A 14,370-nucleotide genomic window follows, 5' to 3' on the forward strand; every position below is an offset into this window, starting at 1 on the left:
ATACATGGAACGATTATTTCTAAGTACACAGGCTATGGTATTTTCATTTGTTTATTAGCCCCTACAAATGTACTAAATGAAAATAACACAACACTTAAATTATTCAAACATAAATCCATTAGAATTTATTTTTCATTTTGATCTCATTGTGATGAAGTACAAGGTAAAATAGGAAACATTAATGACCTGTTTTTGACAATCAAACGATACACGCATGAACTGGTAGACGCAGTATTTAAGATACATGTATTTAAAATACTTGTATTAGGGTTGATGCTTCATATTTTTTATCACAATACTTGTTTTGTATTTTTTAGTTTAACAATCTGTAAAATACTTTGTGAGAAGTCTACATGATGACATCATAAAAATGCTACCTGTGATTGGTGCCCAGTCTTTTGCCCAGTCTTCTTGATATCAGAACACAAAGTTAATATGTTCCCAAAGAAGGTTAAGGTGGGAAACGTGTAGGTTGCAAGCTTTCCATCGATTTTTTGCATAAATTGCTGCAATTTTTTACATTTCATTTTGTTATTCATTTAAGTAGCCTAGGCTAAATCATTTACCAATTTACGTAATGTTCTAGCTAACTATTTGACCCAAGTCACAGTTAACGTTAGCTTGCTACTTTTAGCCTATGTTAAGTTTTACACGAAGATATGAGATTGTAACCTAATTGAAGTAGCTGTTTCGTAGGATCCTTATTTTGCATACCATTGCATGAATGCCTGACAAATAATCACCTTTTTAGACGGCCACTTAGCCAATCACCTGTCAAACACACAGGTTGCCAAGTACATGTCTAAGACTAGCCAAAGTGAGTTGCTTGATTGCATGTTAGCTGTTTACAAACAAAAACTGGCTGATTAAATGTCGCAGGCACCATTTGTGGCTGTGCAAGCTGACGAAACAACCAATGTGGCCGTGTTTGAATATCAAGACACTTTGAAAGACTGTTGATAAAATCAGGAATGACAATGTTGGGACAGTGTGTCAATCCAACAATCCCACTGCCTGTCCGCATTGCGGAGGATGTGAAATTTCTTCTTTTTTTTCACTCTGCCCTCATGCATGTTTATATTCTATACAGCATTCTTCAAAAACGAACCACGGATCCTCTCAAAACTAGACAGGCCTTGGATAATTTTTCCTGCTCCATAGCTGAACTGAGACACAAGCTGACCATAGAAGACACCCAACCACATCCAGATGCAGGCACAGCTGTTGCTGCAGCAACGCCGCGCAGGATGCGACGGTCTGATGTGTTAGTAGCTGCACCGTGCTGTGAAATAATGATAGAGTATTCAAAGTCTTGCTTTGAGAAAGCTAGGCACTTAGTTTCTTTTCAACTTTTTGACCCTTCCACTGTTTAAGACTAGTTTCCCCCAGAAGGGAACATTTCCCAATGATCTGCAGGGAAAAACTGAAAGGTGAGCTGATGGTGATGTACATTAGTGAGGAGTTTGCGGGGTTGAAGTCTGCAATGTCACTTTTGAGGATGTTGAATGAGAATAATCTTCAAGGGCACTTTTTCTGAAGCATTGACATTAGCGAAAATAGCCATCACAACCCCTGTGACATGGGCAGAGTCAGAGAGGAGTTTCAGTACACTTAAGAGGATCAAATCATATCTCTGAAGTACTTTGGGACAGGATAGGCCGAACGCACTGGCTATGATGTCTATTGAGCGGGACTTAATCCTAAAATCACCAGATTTTAATGACATGGTGATTAACCTTTTTGCGTCCCAGAAAGGTTGTTGACATGATCTTCTCTTCAAATAAGGTAGGCCCAAGCGTATAGACTTAAGGGCTTTGTTGTCATTTTGTAATGTGAGGATTTCTCCTTGGCTAAATTCTAGACTACTTCTCAGACCATCAACTTCCTCACGTAACTTTTCGATAGTTGCATGTATTGCCACCATTGCATGGATGTCCACATTAAGAGAATGTAAATCATCTGTATCTTTTTTTTGTGTTTGTTTTTTTCTTCTCACTTTGAATTAGCATTTGGTGTGCAAAGTGAGTGGCTGTTGCTCCATTGTAGTGTATCGTTGGTAAAACTTGTCAGTAAATTCAAAAACCTTTGACAATAGCCTACCTGGGAGCGAGTTTGTGTTTTCATCAGTTGGGTGATGTAACAACCACTTATGCTTGTGTTGGTTGATAAAACAGATGCATGGAAGATCTGCTGTTTTAAATGTGCTATTTAGATTATTGATCATAAGTATTCTGCTAGGGAACGTACCTAACCTAGTACTTACATCCTCAACCTCCATTTTGAATTCTCTATTAGTTTTTTCCCCATTGGTTCTTGAACGTAGCCTATCCCTTTGTTATTGTTGTTTTCACCTATGTTTAGTTAGCTCCCTCTATTTTAGTTTAGTGTTTGCTTTCCCCCATTGTGAGGTATTGTTGTTTGCTTTTTCGAACCCTACCATGCCTGTGAGTACTTTTGTATAGATCATCAATTTTTAGACCCTTATGCCTGCCTTGACAATTCTCTGCCTGGTTGCCTTTTTTACTTTTGCCTACATGTTCTTCTTTTTATTTTTGTTTGAAAGCCTTTGTCCCTTTTTTGGGAATTGTGCCTTTTTTCCCTGCCTTGGTTCCCAAATAAATCTGCATTTGCTGTGTGAATGGGACCTGACGATTATGTAGAGTCAATCATAACACATTTGGCAGTGATTTCAATCCTTAATTCTTCAAGGCTGTGTGTAGATGGATGAGGGGGAAAATTAATGTTATTCATTGTAGAATAATTCTGTGAAGTCACAAAATGTGGAAAATGTTATTGTCTGAATACTTTCCTAATGTTCAGTAAATATAAATAATGTCAAAATGAAAACCGGCCATATCATTACTTGTCAGTGACATTTTTTCTTTACAATGTCTAATTTGCATTTGTTTAACTGTAAATTATCTTCCTTCAGGTGGGCTTAGTGAAGCAGACAGAGACCTCAGCTATTAAGGCCTCAGGAGCCAGTAAGAACTCTCTATTCACCCGCCAACTCAGTGCTCTCTACACAAAGTCTACACTGATTGGGGAAGGTATCCTTTGTGTGTCTGTGTGTGTCTGTGTGTGTCTGTGTGTGTCTGTGTGTGTCTGTGTGTGTGTGTGTGTGTGTTTATTTAAAAAAAATGATATTCAACAAATTAGTTTGCGGATGAGCCCTGAGTCTACACATCAAATATATCTACTACCGGTCAAAAGTATTAGAACACCCCTATTTTTCCTGTTTTTATTTTAATTTAAGTAGTTCAAGTACAGTAAATGACCTGTAATGCTACAAAGGTGAACGGTATACTGACAGAGGTAGAAATAATAAAAGTGATTGCCAAAAACTGAAAAATAATGTACATTTCAGAGTTATAAAAACAGGCTTTTTCTGGGAACATGGGTTATTTACTGGGTTAACAACCTACAGCTGTTCTGTGGCAATGGATGTGAATTAAGCCTTGAAATGTGATTCCTACGTATGTCCCAATTCCTAGGTGTCCCAACTTTTATTGATTAGCTACACACACTCTGTCAGTATAGAAGCTGTACTGGAACAGACTGGTTACTACTATCTCTTAAGCTTTATTTGGACAATATTGTACTGTAGGAAGTAGTATTTTGCAATCATAATCCTGAGAAAAGGGCAGTTAACAAAGGAAGACAGGTAGACCATTGTAACCCTTAAATGTGTAGCTCTTTAGAGAAATTGCAAAGTAAGCCAACGTGTCAGTGAGGCCAGTTCCATACACAATTACAAAGCGACTCTGACAGGAAGGCGTCTGGCAGACCCAAGGCCACAATAGAATCAGAAGACAAGTTTTTGAGAGTCAACAGCTTGTATGATAGGCTGCTCATGGGACAAAAGCTTCGAGCACAGCTTAACTGGTTGAAGGAAGCAAGTCTAATTTTCAACTGTGATGAGAAGACTTCGAGCTGCAGGTTTGACTGGTTAGTGGCAGCCATTGTTGAAAAGATGTCAAAATAAGATATCGAGGCAAACTGGATATCGAGGCAAGTGCGGTCACTGGACGATAAATAAAAAAATGCAGTTAATCTCGCAGGGTTTTTGTATGCATTCAGGTAGGTTCCTTGGTGTGTGACATCAACCGTCAAATATGGAGGAGGAAGCGTGATGGTCTGGGGCTCCTTTGCTGGATCCAGAGTCAGCGACTTGCACAGAGTGAACCAATTGAAGCACCATTCAATACTCTCTGGTGTATGCCTAGTTCATCAGGTGTTCAACCTAAAGCAAGATAATGACCCAAAATACACTCACCTAAAGGATTATTAGGAACACCTGTTAAATTTCTCATTAATGCAATCATCTAACCGATCACATGGCAGTTGCTTCAATGCATTTAGGGGTGTGGTCCTGGTCAAGACAATCTCCTGAACTCCAAACTGAATGTCAGAATGGGAAAGAAAGGTGATTTAAGCAATTTTGAGCGTGGCATGTTGTTGGTGCTGGATGGGCCGGTCTGAGTATTTCACAATCTGCTCAGTTTCTGGGATTTTCACACACAACCATTTCTAGGGTTTACAAAGAATGGTGTGAAAAGGGAAAAACATCCAGTATGCGTCAGTCCTGTGGGCGAAAAGGCCTTGTTGATGCTAGAGGTCAGAGGAGAATGGGCCGCCTGAATAAAGCTGATAGAAGAGCAACTTTGACTCGTTACAACCGAGGTATGCAGCAAAGCATTTGTGAAGCCACAACACGCACAACCTTGAGGCGGATGGGCTACAACAGCAGAAGACCCCACCGGGTACCACTCATCTCCACTACAAATTGGAAAAGAGGCTACAGTTTGCACGAGCTCACCAAAATTGGACAGTTGAAGACTAGAAGAATGTTGCCTGGTCTGATGAGTCTCGATTTCTGTTGAGACATTCAGATGGTAGAGTCAGAACTTGGCGTAAACAGAATGAGAACATGGATCCATCATGCCTTGTTACCACTGTGCTGGCTGCTGGTGGTGGTGTAATGGTGTGGGGGATGTTTTCTTGGCACACTTTAGGCCCCTTAGTGCCAATTGGGCATCGTTTAAATGCCACGGCCTACCTGAGCATTGTTTCTGACCATGTCCATCCCTTTATGACCACAATGTACCCATCCTCTGATGGCTACTTCCAGCAGGATAATGCACCATGTCACAAAGCTTGAATCATTTCAAATTGGCTTCTTGAACATGACAATGAGTTCACTGTACTGAAATGGCCCCCACAGTCGCCAGATCTCAACCCAATAGAGCATCTTTGGGATGTGGTGGAACGGGAGCTTCGTGCCCTGAATATGCATCCCACAAATCTCCATCAACTGCAAGATGCCATCCTATCAATATGGGCCAACATTTCTAAAGAATGCTTTCAGCACCTTGTTGAATCAATGCCACGTAGAATTAAGGCAGTTCTGAAGGCGAAAGAGGGTCAAACACAGTATTAGTATGGTGTTCCTAATAATCCTTTAGGTGAGTGTATACTTCCAGGCTATTTCAGTACTACCTTAGAAGAAACTAAAAAGATAGTAGGCTTCAAATCATGGAAATTCAGCAGAGTCTCCACACTTAAAACCAGTTGCTATGTCTGCAAAAGGTGGCTACTTTCAGTAAACAAAATGATTCCCTGATTTTTTTAAAATCATCTCCAATTCTTTATTTGTTCTATGCTTTAACTTCAGAATATGTGAAGACATTAATCTGTGTGAGTTTCAATAAAAACTGGAGATTCAAATAGTAGATGCAAATGAAAAAATAAAAAATATAAAAATAAAACTATGAGCACACAAAAAAAAGACACACACACATTCTTCATGAAAATATTCCTGTAACATTCTTTTGAATTTCCTTAGAGGCATCAACGTTCCACATTATCAGTTGAATATTGGAAAAATGGTTTCATGCCAATGTTTGTCCGCCGCTGCCAGCTCTTTAATTCATTATCTTTCACTGCGATCATAACTTGTGTAACAAATGTTATAGCATTCTTCTGTTGCTTATAATTTTTACCTCATTCTCTCATTTTACAGCCAAAAATGACACACATTATAGGATTCTTCCATAACCTACCATTTATATCCAATTCTCCCTTCTAACAATCAGACTGAACACAACTTATACAATTGTCAGATTTGTTCTTTAGCCTACAAATACTAAAAGTTGTATTTGTGTACCGCCAAATTGACTAGTTATGTGGTTCACTATATGAACCTCTATTATATTGTGTTTAAAATGGATTCCAAATGCTGTACATCCTGTCATCGACATGCAGTGAAAGGAGTGATGCTGTTTACAAACTTTAAAGTTATCTATAGCTTGCATTAGCTAGCTAGTTCGCTAAACATCTCCAAATTTGCAAGGTCACCATTCCCACGTCATGAGACCTAGATTCACATAAGCATATTAATAAGACACTATAAATGGTATTATATTACAACTAGGTAGGTATATTTAGAAACTTGACAGGACATAACGTTTGCAAGCGTATCCTGATGGGGGCAGTGTTGAACCAGGCAACTTTGCAAGCTCATGTCACTTACCCTGTTTGACATGAAGACTGAAAGAATTATAGATAAGTCAATGTCCTCACAACAAACATATTTTACAATGGAGCCCAGTGGGTTAGCCTTGATGGACTTTTTGACATTTTGAAAATGTGGTAAACTACTAATGCTATCATAATAAATGACCAATCTCTACCTAATTTGATACTTGCCATCTATGAATGAAAGTAATTTATCACTGCGTACATCAGAACAGTATTGTTAAATACAATGGCGGTTATTGACCGATGAACCTTCAAAGGGGTGAGGTTTTGCATATGTATTTATATCAAACACTTTTGATCAGTTAATAAAAACTATTCCTGTAAATGTCCGAAACACTTAGTGTGATTTACATTTGGCACATTCTGGATAATGAATCAAGCTAATGTATGAACTATTGTTCAATTTGCTCGCATGGGGCACATTTGAACAAGAAAGTCATCCATGCTTCATTTGGAGAATCTATAAATAGACAGTGCATATTTTTTTCTCAGTGCTCTGGTGCACTAAGGCCAATGATAACTTTATGCTGTATCCCGCCCCTCGCTGATTACATTTTTAATTAGGTTAATTTAATTTTTTATCCATAATACTGTGTCCATATGTCCATTGGAGTCTGCCATTTTGGAATTTCCACCATTTTGGATTTTCTGAAATGTTTTCAAATGCTACTATATAACACCAAATATCCGATCTTCACGTAACTTGATATTTGCACATCTGTGGACCAAGGTCTGTAACCAACTGAAAACAAACAAGTATGTCAAAAACATGGCCGCTATTGACCAATGACAACTATACCATGTCACTCAGTGTGATTTGCATTTGGCATGCAAGCCCAGGGTTACTAATCCATTTAATGTATGAATCAATACTCAATTAGGCCACGTGGTTGTCATTGGACAGGAAAAATCATCCATGCTACAGTTGATGTATATATGGTGTATACAGCACTGGAAAAATTTAAGAAACCACTGCAAAATTATCAGTTTCTCTGGTTTTAATATTCATAGGTATGTGTTTGAGTAAAACGAACAGTTTGGTTTGTTCAATAAACTACTGGCAACATTACTCCCAAATAGCTAATAAGAATATTGTAATTTTGAGTATTTATTTGTAGAAAATAACAACTGGTTAAAATAACCAAAAAAAGCATTGTTTTCAGACCTTTTAGATTGGGCTGGCCATCACAGGGTCTTGATCAGGTGGTCCTTCATCCACACCTTGTTTGACCTTGGAGTGTGGCATGTTGAATTGTCCTGCTGGGAAAAAAATATTCTCAGAGTTGGGGAACATAATCAGAGCTGAAGGAAGCAGGTATTCTTCCAGGATAACCTTGTACTTTGCTTGATTCATGCATCTTTCACAAAGAAAAATCTGCCTGATTCCAGCCTTGCTGAAGCGTCCCCAGATCATCACCGATCCTCCACCAAATTTCACAGTGGGTGCGAGACACTGTGGCTTGTAGGCCTCTCCAGATCTCTGTCTGACCATTAGACGAACAGGTGTTGGGCAAAGCTGAAAATTTGAAAATGACCCTTACTCCCTTCCTCTACGGTCCAATCCTTATGGTCTTTTGCAAACTACATCTTGGCTCTTCTATGCTTCTCACTGATGAAGGGCTTTTTTTCTACCTTTGCACGACTTCAGTCCTGACCCTAGGAGCCTGTTTCGAACTGTCCTTGCCTCGCTACTTCACCCCAGCTGCTTTTTGTCATTCTTTTTGTAGGTCACTTGATGTCATCTTACAGTTGTTGTGACTTTCGAATGAGTTGACGGTCATCTCGGTCAGTGGACACTCTGCCAGGCTGTAGCTTTGTTGTCCCCAATGTCTGTTGCTTGACCTTGTTTTTATGAACCACCGTCTTTTTCAGGATGGAAGCAACCTGACGTTTACTGTGTCCCTCTGCCAGTAAAGTCAGGATTGAACCCTTTTACTCACTCAAAGCTTTTCTTTTCAACTCTTTTCATACTGAATAGTTTTGTAAAAAATTCAAATGACCTTTGAGGTACTACTTGCACTGTTTTTGCCATGCAGCTGATCCTATTGCAAGAGGATAGTGATGACCACAGCAGTGGTTTTTATACTTTTCCTTGTTAAATTAGATCTGGTTCAGGTAATCACCTAATCAGTACCTCATTAATTAAAATGAGGTGTGCCTGGGTTGGAATTTAATAGTCACCGGAATGGAATGGCTGCCATAGAGATGCTGATTTAAGAAAAATTAGGAGTGGTCTCTTCATTTCTTTCAGAGCTATATGTCATCACAAACATTGTGCAATAAGTCCCATAGTAGCTTATTGTGTAAAGCCGGTGGTGATCCCTTTTTATATTTGTTACCACTGGTTATCATTAGGTATTCAGCATTGAAACTTGTGTAACCCAATTGTATTTGTTACTGTAAGTAATTTGGGGTTCAAGCAGCAAGCTGTGGACACCTCATTGTAATTGTTAGTTTTATTATAATTATTAGTGTTCCAAGCAGCGAGACTATGGAACCCTTATGTAATTGTTTTTTTGCCGGACTGTGTAAGCAGAGCCGGCCTATCAGAGTGAATGTCTCTTATTGAGTCCGTCCCTGACTGACTGACTGACTACCCCTTGTAAAATTGCTTAGTGGTTAGAGATGCAGGCTTCGGAACAACCGGTTCTTTTTCAAAATAAAAGCCATAATTTAACTGTAAGTTAATATAGTTAACAATCTTGTCTGTACATTTTGTGTTTAATGTCTGTTCCAATGTGATGTTTTGGGGCTGTCGCTGGGCAACATGGACTTTCAACTCCTTCCAAAGATTTTCTATGGGGTTGAGATCTGGTGACTGGCTAGGCCACTCCAGGACCTTGAAATGCTTCTTACGAAGCCACTCCTTTGTTCCCCGGGCGGTGTGTTTGGGATCATTGTCATGCTGAAAGACCCAGCCATGTTTCATCTTCAATGCCCTTGCTGATTGAAGGAGGTTTTCACTCAAAATCTCACGATACCTGGCCCCATTCATTCTTTCCTTTGCATGGATCAGTCGTCCTGGTCCCTTTGCAGAAAAACAGCCCAAAAGCATGTTTCCACCCCCATGCTTCACAGTAGGTATGGTGTTATTTAGATAGCTCAGCATTCTTTCTCCTCCTAACACAATGAGTTGAGTTTTTACCAAAAAGTTATATTTTGGTTTCATCTGACCATATGACATTCTCCCAATCCTCTTCTGGACCATCCAAATGCTCTCTAGCATACATCAGATGGGCCTGGACATGTACTGGCTTAAGCAGGGGGACACGTATGGCACTGTAGGATTTGAGTCCCTGGTGGTGTAGTGTGTTACTGATGGTAGCCTTTGTTACTTTGGTCCCAGCTCTCTGCAGGTCATTTACTAGGTCCCCCCGTGTGGTTCTGGGATTTTTGCTCACTGTTCTTGTGATCATTTAGACCCCACAGGGTGAGATCTTGCGTGGAGCCCTGGATCGAGGGAGATTATCAGAGGTCTTGTATGTCTACCATTTTCATATAATTGCTCCCACACCGAGCTGTTTACCTACTGCAGATTCAGTCTTCCCAGCCTGGTGCAAGTCTACAATTTGGTTTCTGGTGTCCTTTGACAGCTCTTTGGTCTTGGAAATGGTGGAGTTTGTAGTGTGTCTTCTATACTGATAACAAGTTCAAACAGGTGCCATTAATACAGGTAACGAGTGGAGGACAGAGGAGCCTCTTAAAGAAGGTGTTACAGGTCTGTAAGAGACATAAATCTTGCTTGTTTGTAGGTGACCAAGTACTTATTTTACTGAGGAATTTACCAATAAATGTATTAGAAATCCTACAATGTGATTTTCTGGATTTTTTTCCCTAATTCTGTCTCTTATAGTTGAAGTGTACCTATGATGAAAATTACAGGCCTGTCTCATCTTTTTAAGTGGGAGAACTTGCACAATTGTGGCTGACTAAATAGTTCTTTGCCTCACTGTATATTGATAGATACTGTATCTATGTCATTCACAAATGGCTAATTTTCTGCTAAAATGGACAGTGGCAAAAGAGGATTTGTTTAGGATAGACAAAAACCTTTCTGGCTACAACCTTGAGTAGATACGTTATGGGAAGCCTAAAATGAAACTGTTTACTATATTTGTGGTGGATTTTCAAATGATGTCTCAGGATTTGTTGGGGATAGACAAACACTTCGCTGGCTACACAATTCTCTCGTCTTTTCACTTGACGAAAATGTCCGTTATCGTCACCTATATTGATTCCATTGTTATTGTATCAATGTCATTCATGAATGGCTAATAAGCTGTTAAAACCGCCAGTGGCAAAATTCATACAGTTCATAGATACTATTTGTGGTAGAGGTAAACTTAATCAGAAACGTTACTCAGTTTATCTCTAGTTAATGGTGTTTAATGTTAGTGTGTGAAAATTATATAATGCGAAGAGGCTATACTAATGCCCGGCATGTGTGCAGTTCGGTTAACACATTTTATTGCGGGCCGGCTGAACTAGGCTTGCCTGGTTTATTGTTTTAAATTATTATTATTATTGTTATTAAATATCCAAGCAGCGAAGACACGAAAGAATTATCAGCCAAGATAATTTAATTCATAAACTTTGATCACAAGCCACTGTCTGTTGTGGAAGACGAAGGGTTCCGGTGAATCATGTCCTAGTTTGATTCACATTACACTCTGCTGGGGCATAAATATTTCACTGATGTATGCCTGTCGAAGTTATACCAAACAGTGTTTGACAGCCTTATGAAGGACAACATCACATCAATCAGTTTCACATGTGACATTTGGAGTTCGATATGCTGTAAAATTAAACATTTTGAAGAAGAGTTAATAAGACTACAGAATAAAAAGACACATTTGGAGTATGCTATGAGGCCAAAACTATGACTAATCAAAACGAGCCATGCATAACCTACGAAATGCATTTGTAGAACATTTCTTATTCTTTATCTTTTTTTTTTTTTTTTCTTGTAACAAAGTTGTTACATATTTGTTTTCTAGAATGGAGCAACTGTAACTTAACCTGATTCCCCTTGGGATCAATGAAGTATTTCAGATTTTTTTTAAATATATTCGTTAATGTTTTGAAACACTCAAGACCCAGGTATGTGGACTACTTTTGGATGTCCTGGCCACACTATTGGAGCAGCAAAATGGTGAGGTGTGTTTGGCAGCAAGTGATTCTGAGCCCACAGAGAAAGTACTATGAGCTGGTTCCTTGCTTGCTTTGTATGCTGAGTTGTTAGATAAATATGGGGAACATGGTGACGGTGAGAACAGCAGCTCAACATCATCGCAGATGAACCTCTACCTATAGGAGCCAGTTATGGACAGCCGCTTGTTTTTTGGTTGGTCAATAAAAGCTGTTTTCTCGCCCTTGCATAAGCAGCACTAGCCTATTTCTGTGCACTATGCAGAAGTGTAGATAGCGAGCATCGTTTTAACTCATGGGAATATTGTAGATAAGGCGAGGAACAAGCTGTCTGCCAAAAATGTAGAGATGCTTATATTTATAAAGAAAAATCTGCCATTGATTAAAAAAAATATTAATCTACTAATCTCTATCCCCCTCTCCCTCTCTCTACCCCTCTAAAAGCCCACAAAAACTGCCTGAGCTTTCTGGGACAGAAACTCTGGAGTAGCTGCTTTATCATTGACTCATGATGCAAAAGCCATCATGACAGTGCAGGTGTGGTTCTGTTAGTGTCAGCTGCATTTCTTGACATCCCAAGAGATATAAACGTAATATCGGCCTGCCTTGTTAGGCCTGCACTGAGAAGTGGGATTAAGTGACATAGATAGATACAGATTTGCCGGTACAAATTATTTTATTCTCTTGCTTTGCACTTTATTGCCCATGGTCCTTTATCTGCTAAATGCAGAGAAAAAAATTGGTGCTGACTAACTTGAAACAATATTTTGGCTATAGTCTTTTTTGTTGCAGTTTTATAGTCACAAGTTTAAGTATATTTGTAAAGACTCTGTTCTGTTTTTGTAATTTATTCCACATGAAAGCCATATTTGATGAGCTCTAAGCTGTTCTCAGTAACCAAGCATAGGCGGCTATGGTTGGTGTTTATGGTCTCTAATAGAGCGTCTCTAAGAGAGGGAGTGGAATGTGTTGCACGTTTAATGCCAATAAATAAACCGTTTTTCATTTTACTTTATCATGATACTTTATCATCTCTTAAAATTGTTATTAAGAATAGTTAAATACAGTTGTACCCAAAGGTTTTCATGCCCTTGGAGAATGAGTGTAAGCAGGCAAAACACATTATTTTAGTATTTTATTTCTTATGGGATTCACATTCAGCTGTAGGTCATAACAGAATGGCACAATCATAAAACAAAACATGGCAACAAAGAAATAAATGATCTGACCCCTGTTCAAATGTCTGCATACCCTTAGTTCTTAATACTTTGTATTGCCCCCTTTAGCATCAGTGACAGCGTGCAGTCTTTTGTAATATTTGTCTATGAAGTCTTTTGTTGTCTTGCATGAACCACACGTTTGAGATCTCCCCAGAGTGGCTTGATGATATTAAGGTCAGGACACTGATGGCCACTCCAGAACCTTCACCATTTTCTGCTGTAACCACTGGAATGTCAACTTGGCCTTGTGCTTAGGTTCATTGTCGTGCTGAAACGTCCAAGAGTGTCCCTTGCGCAGCTTTCATGCCGAAGAATGCAAATTGTTTTCCAGTATTTCCTAACAACATGCTGCATTCATCTTGCCATACATTTTCACAAGATTCCCATTTTCTGGAGCAGCCTGTATTTCTCTTGAGGTTACCTCTCGGTTTTTCTTTGTATTCCAAACAATTCTTCTGGCAGTTTTGGGTGAAATCCTTCTTGGTCTACCTGACCTTGCCTTGGTATCAAGAGATCCCTGAATATTCCACTTCTAAATTAGTGATTGAACAGTACTGACTGGCATTTGCAAGGCTTTGGATATCTTTTTCCATCTTTATAAAGTTACCTTGTTACATTACCTTGTTACGCAGGTCTTTTGGCAGTTCTTTTCTGTTCCCCATGCCTCAGTATCTAGCCTGCTCAGTGCATCCAGGTGAGAGCTAACAAACTAATTGACTATTTATACACACAATAATTGCAATTTAAATTCACCTTTAATTGCCATTTTCGCCTGTGTGTGTGTGTCACCTTGTGTGTCTGTAATGAAGGCCAAACATTCAAGGGTATGTATACTTTTGATCTGGGCCATTGGAAGCCATGCCTGCCCATGCCATCCCACTGCCTCTACTGGGTTTTACAGATTTAGGTATGCTTTGGTTCATGAGCTGTTCCAAGCCTTCTCCATTTTTTTTTCTTCCTATCATTCTGGTACAGGTTTAACGTAGTTTTATCTGTCCAAAGAATGCTGTCTTGATGTTTTTGGTGTCTAATCTGGCCATTCTATTCTTGAGGCTTATTAATGGTTTGCACTTGGCTGGGTTTTGTGAAGGGGTTTTTCTTTACCTTGGAAAAGATCCTACGATCATCCACCACTGTTGTCTTCCGTGGATGTCCAGGCCTTCTTGTGTTGCAGAGCTCATCCTTTTTTTTTTATCAGAATGTACCAAACTGTTGATTTGGACACTCCTAATGTTCCTTCTATCTTTCTGATGGATTTTTTTGCAGCCTAAGGAATGGCCTGTTTCACTTGAATTGAGAGCTCCTTTGACCACATGTTATGGGTTCACAGCAACAGCTTCCAAATGCGAATGCCATGTGATGACAATTTCTAAAGTTCAAACAGTTCTATGAAAAATGGTAGGTAAGACAGGAGAAATCAATTGCACAATAAATGGTTTAATATACTTGCAAGGAGAGAGTA

At 39.2% G+C, this 14,370-nt stretch overlaps 1 protein-coding gene across 8 annotated transcripts in view; it reads left to right on the top strand.

Moving 5' to 3' along the window:
• msh3 (mutS homolog 3 (E. coli)) overlaps positions 1-14,370 on the top strand; it is a 231,921-nt gene that overhangs the window by 44,552 nt on the left and 172,999 nt on the right. For all 8 annotated transcript variants that reach the window (XR_004576708.1, XM_034296469.1, XM_034296470.1 and 5 more), the window contains one exon: positions 2,933-3,050. Coding sequence is in view for 7 of the 8 variants with exons in the window: in XM_034296469.1 (XP_034152360.1) it covers positions 2,933-3,050 (118 nt within the window). In the remaining variant the exon portion in view is untranslated. The remainder of the gene's footprint in view (positions 1-2,932; positions 3,051-14,370) is intronic.

Source organism: Esox lucius, chromosome 13, assembly GCF_011004845.1.
Source record: "Esox lucius isolate fEsoLuc1 chromosome 13, fEsoLuc1.pri, whole genome shotgun sequence".
Taxonomy (NCBI): Eukaryota; Metazoa; Chordata; class Actinopteri; order Esociformes; family Esocidae; genus Esox; species Esox lucius.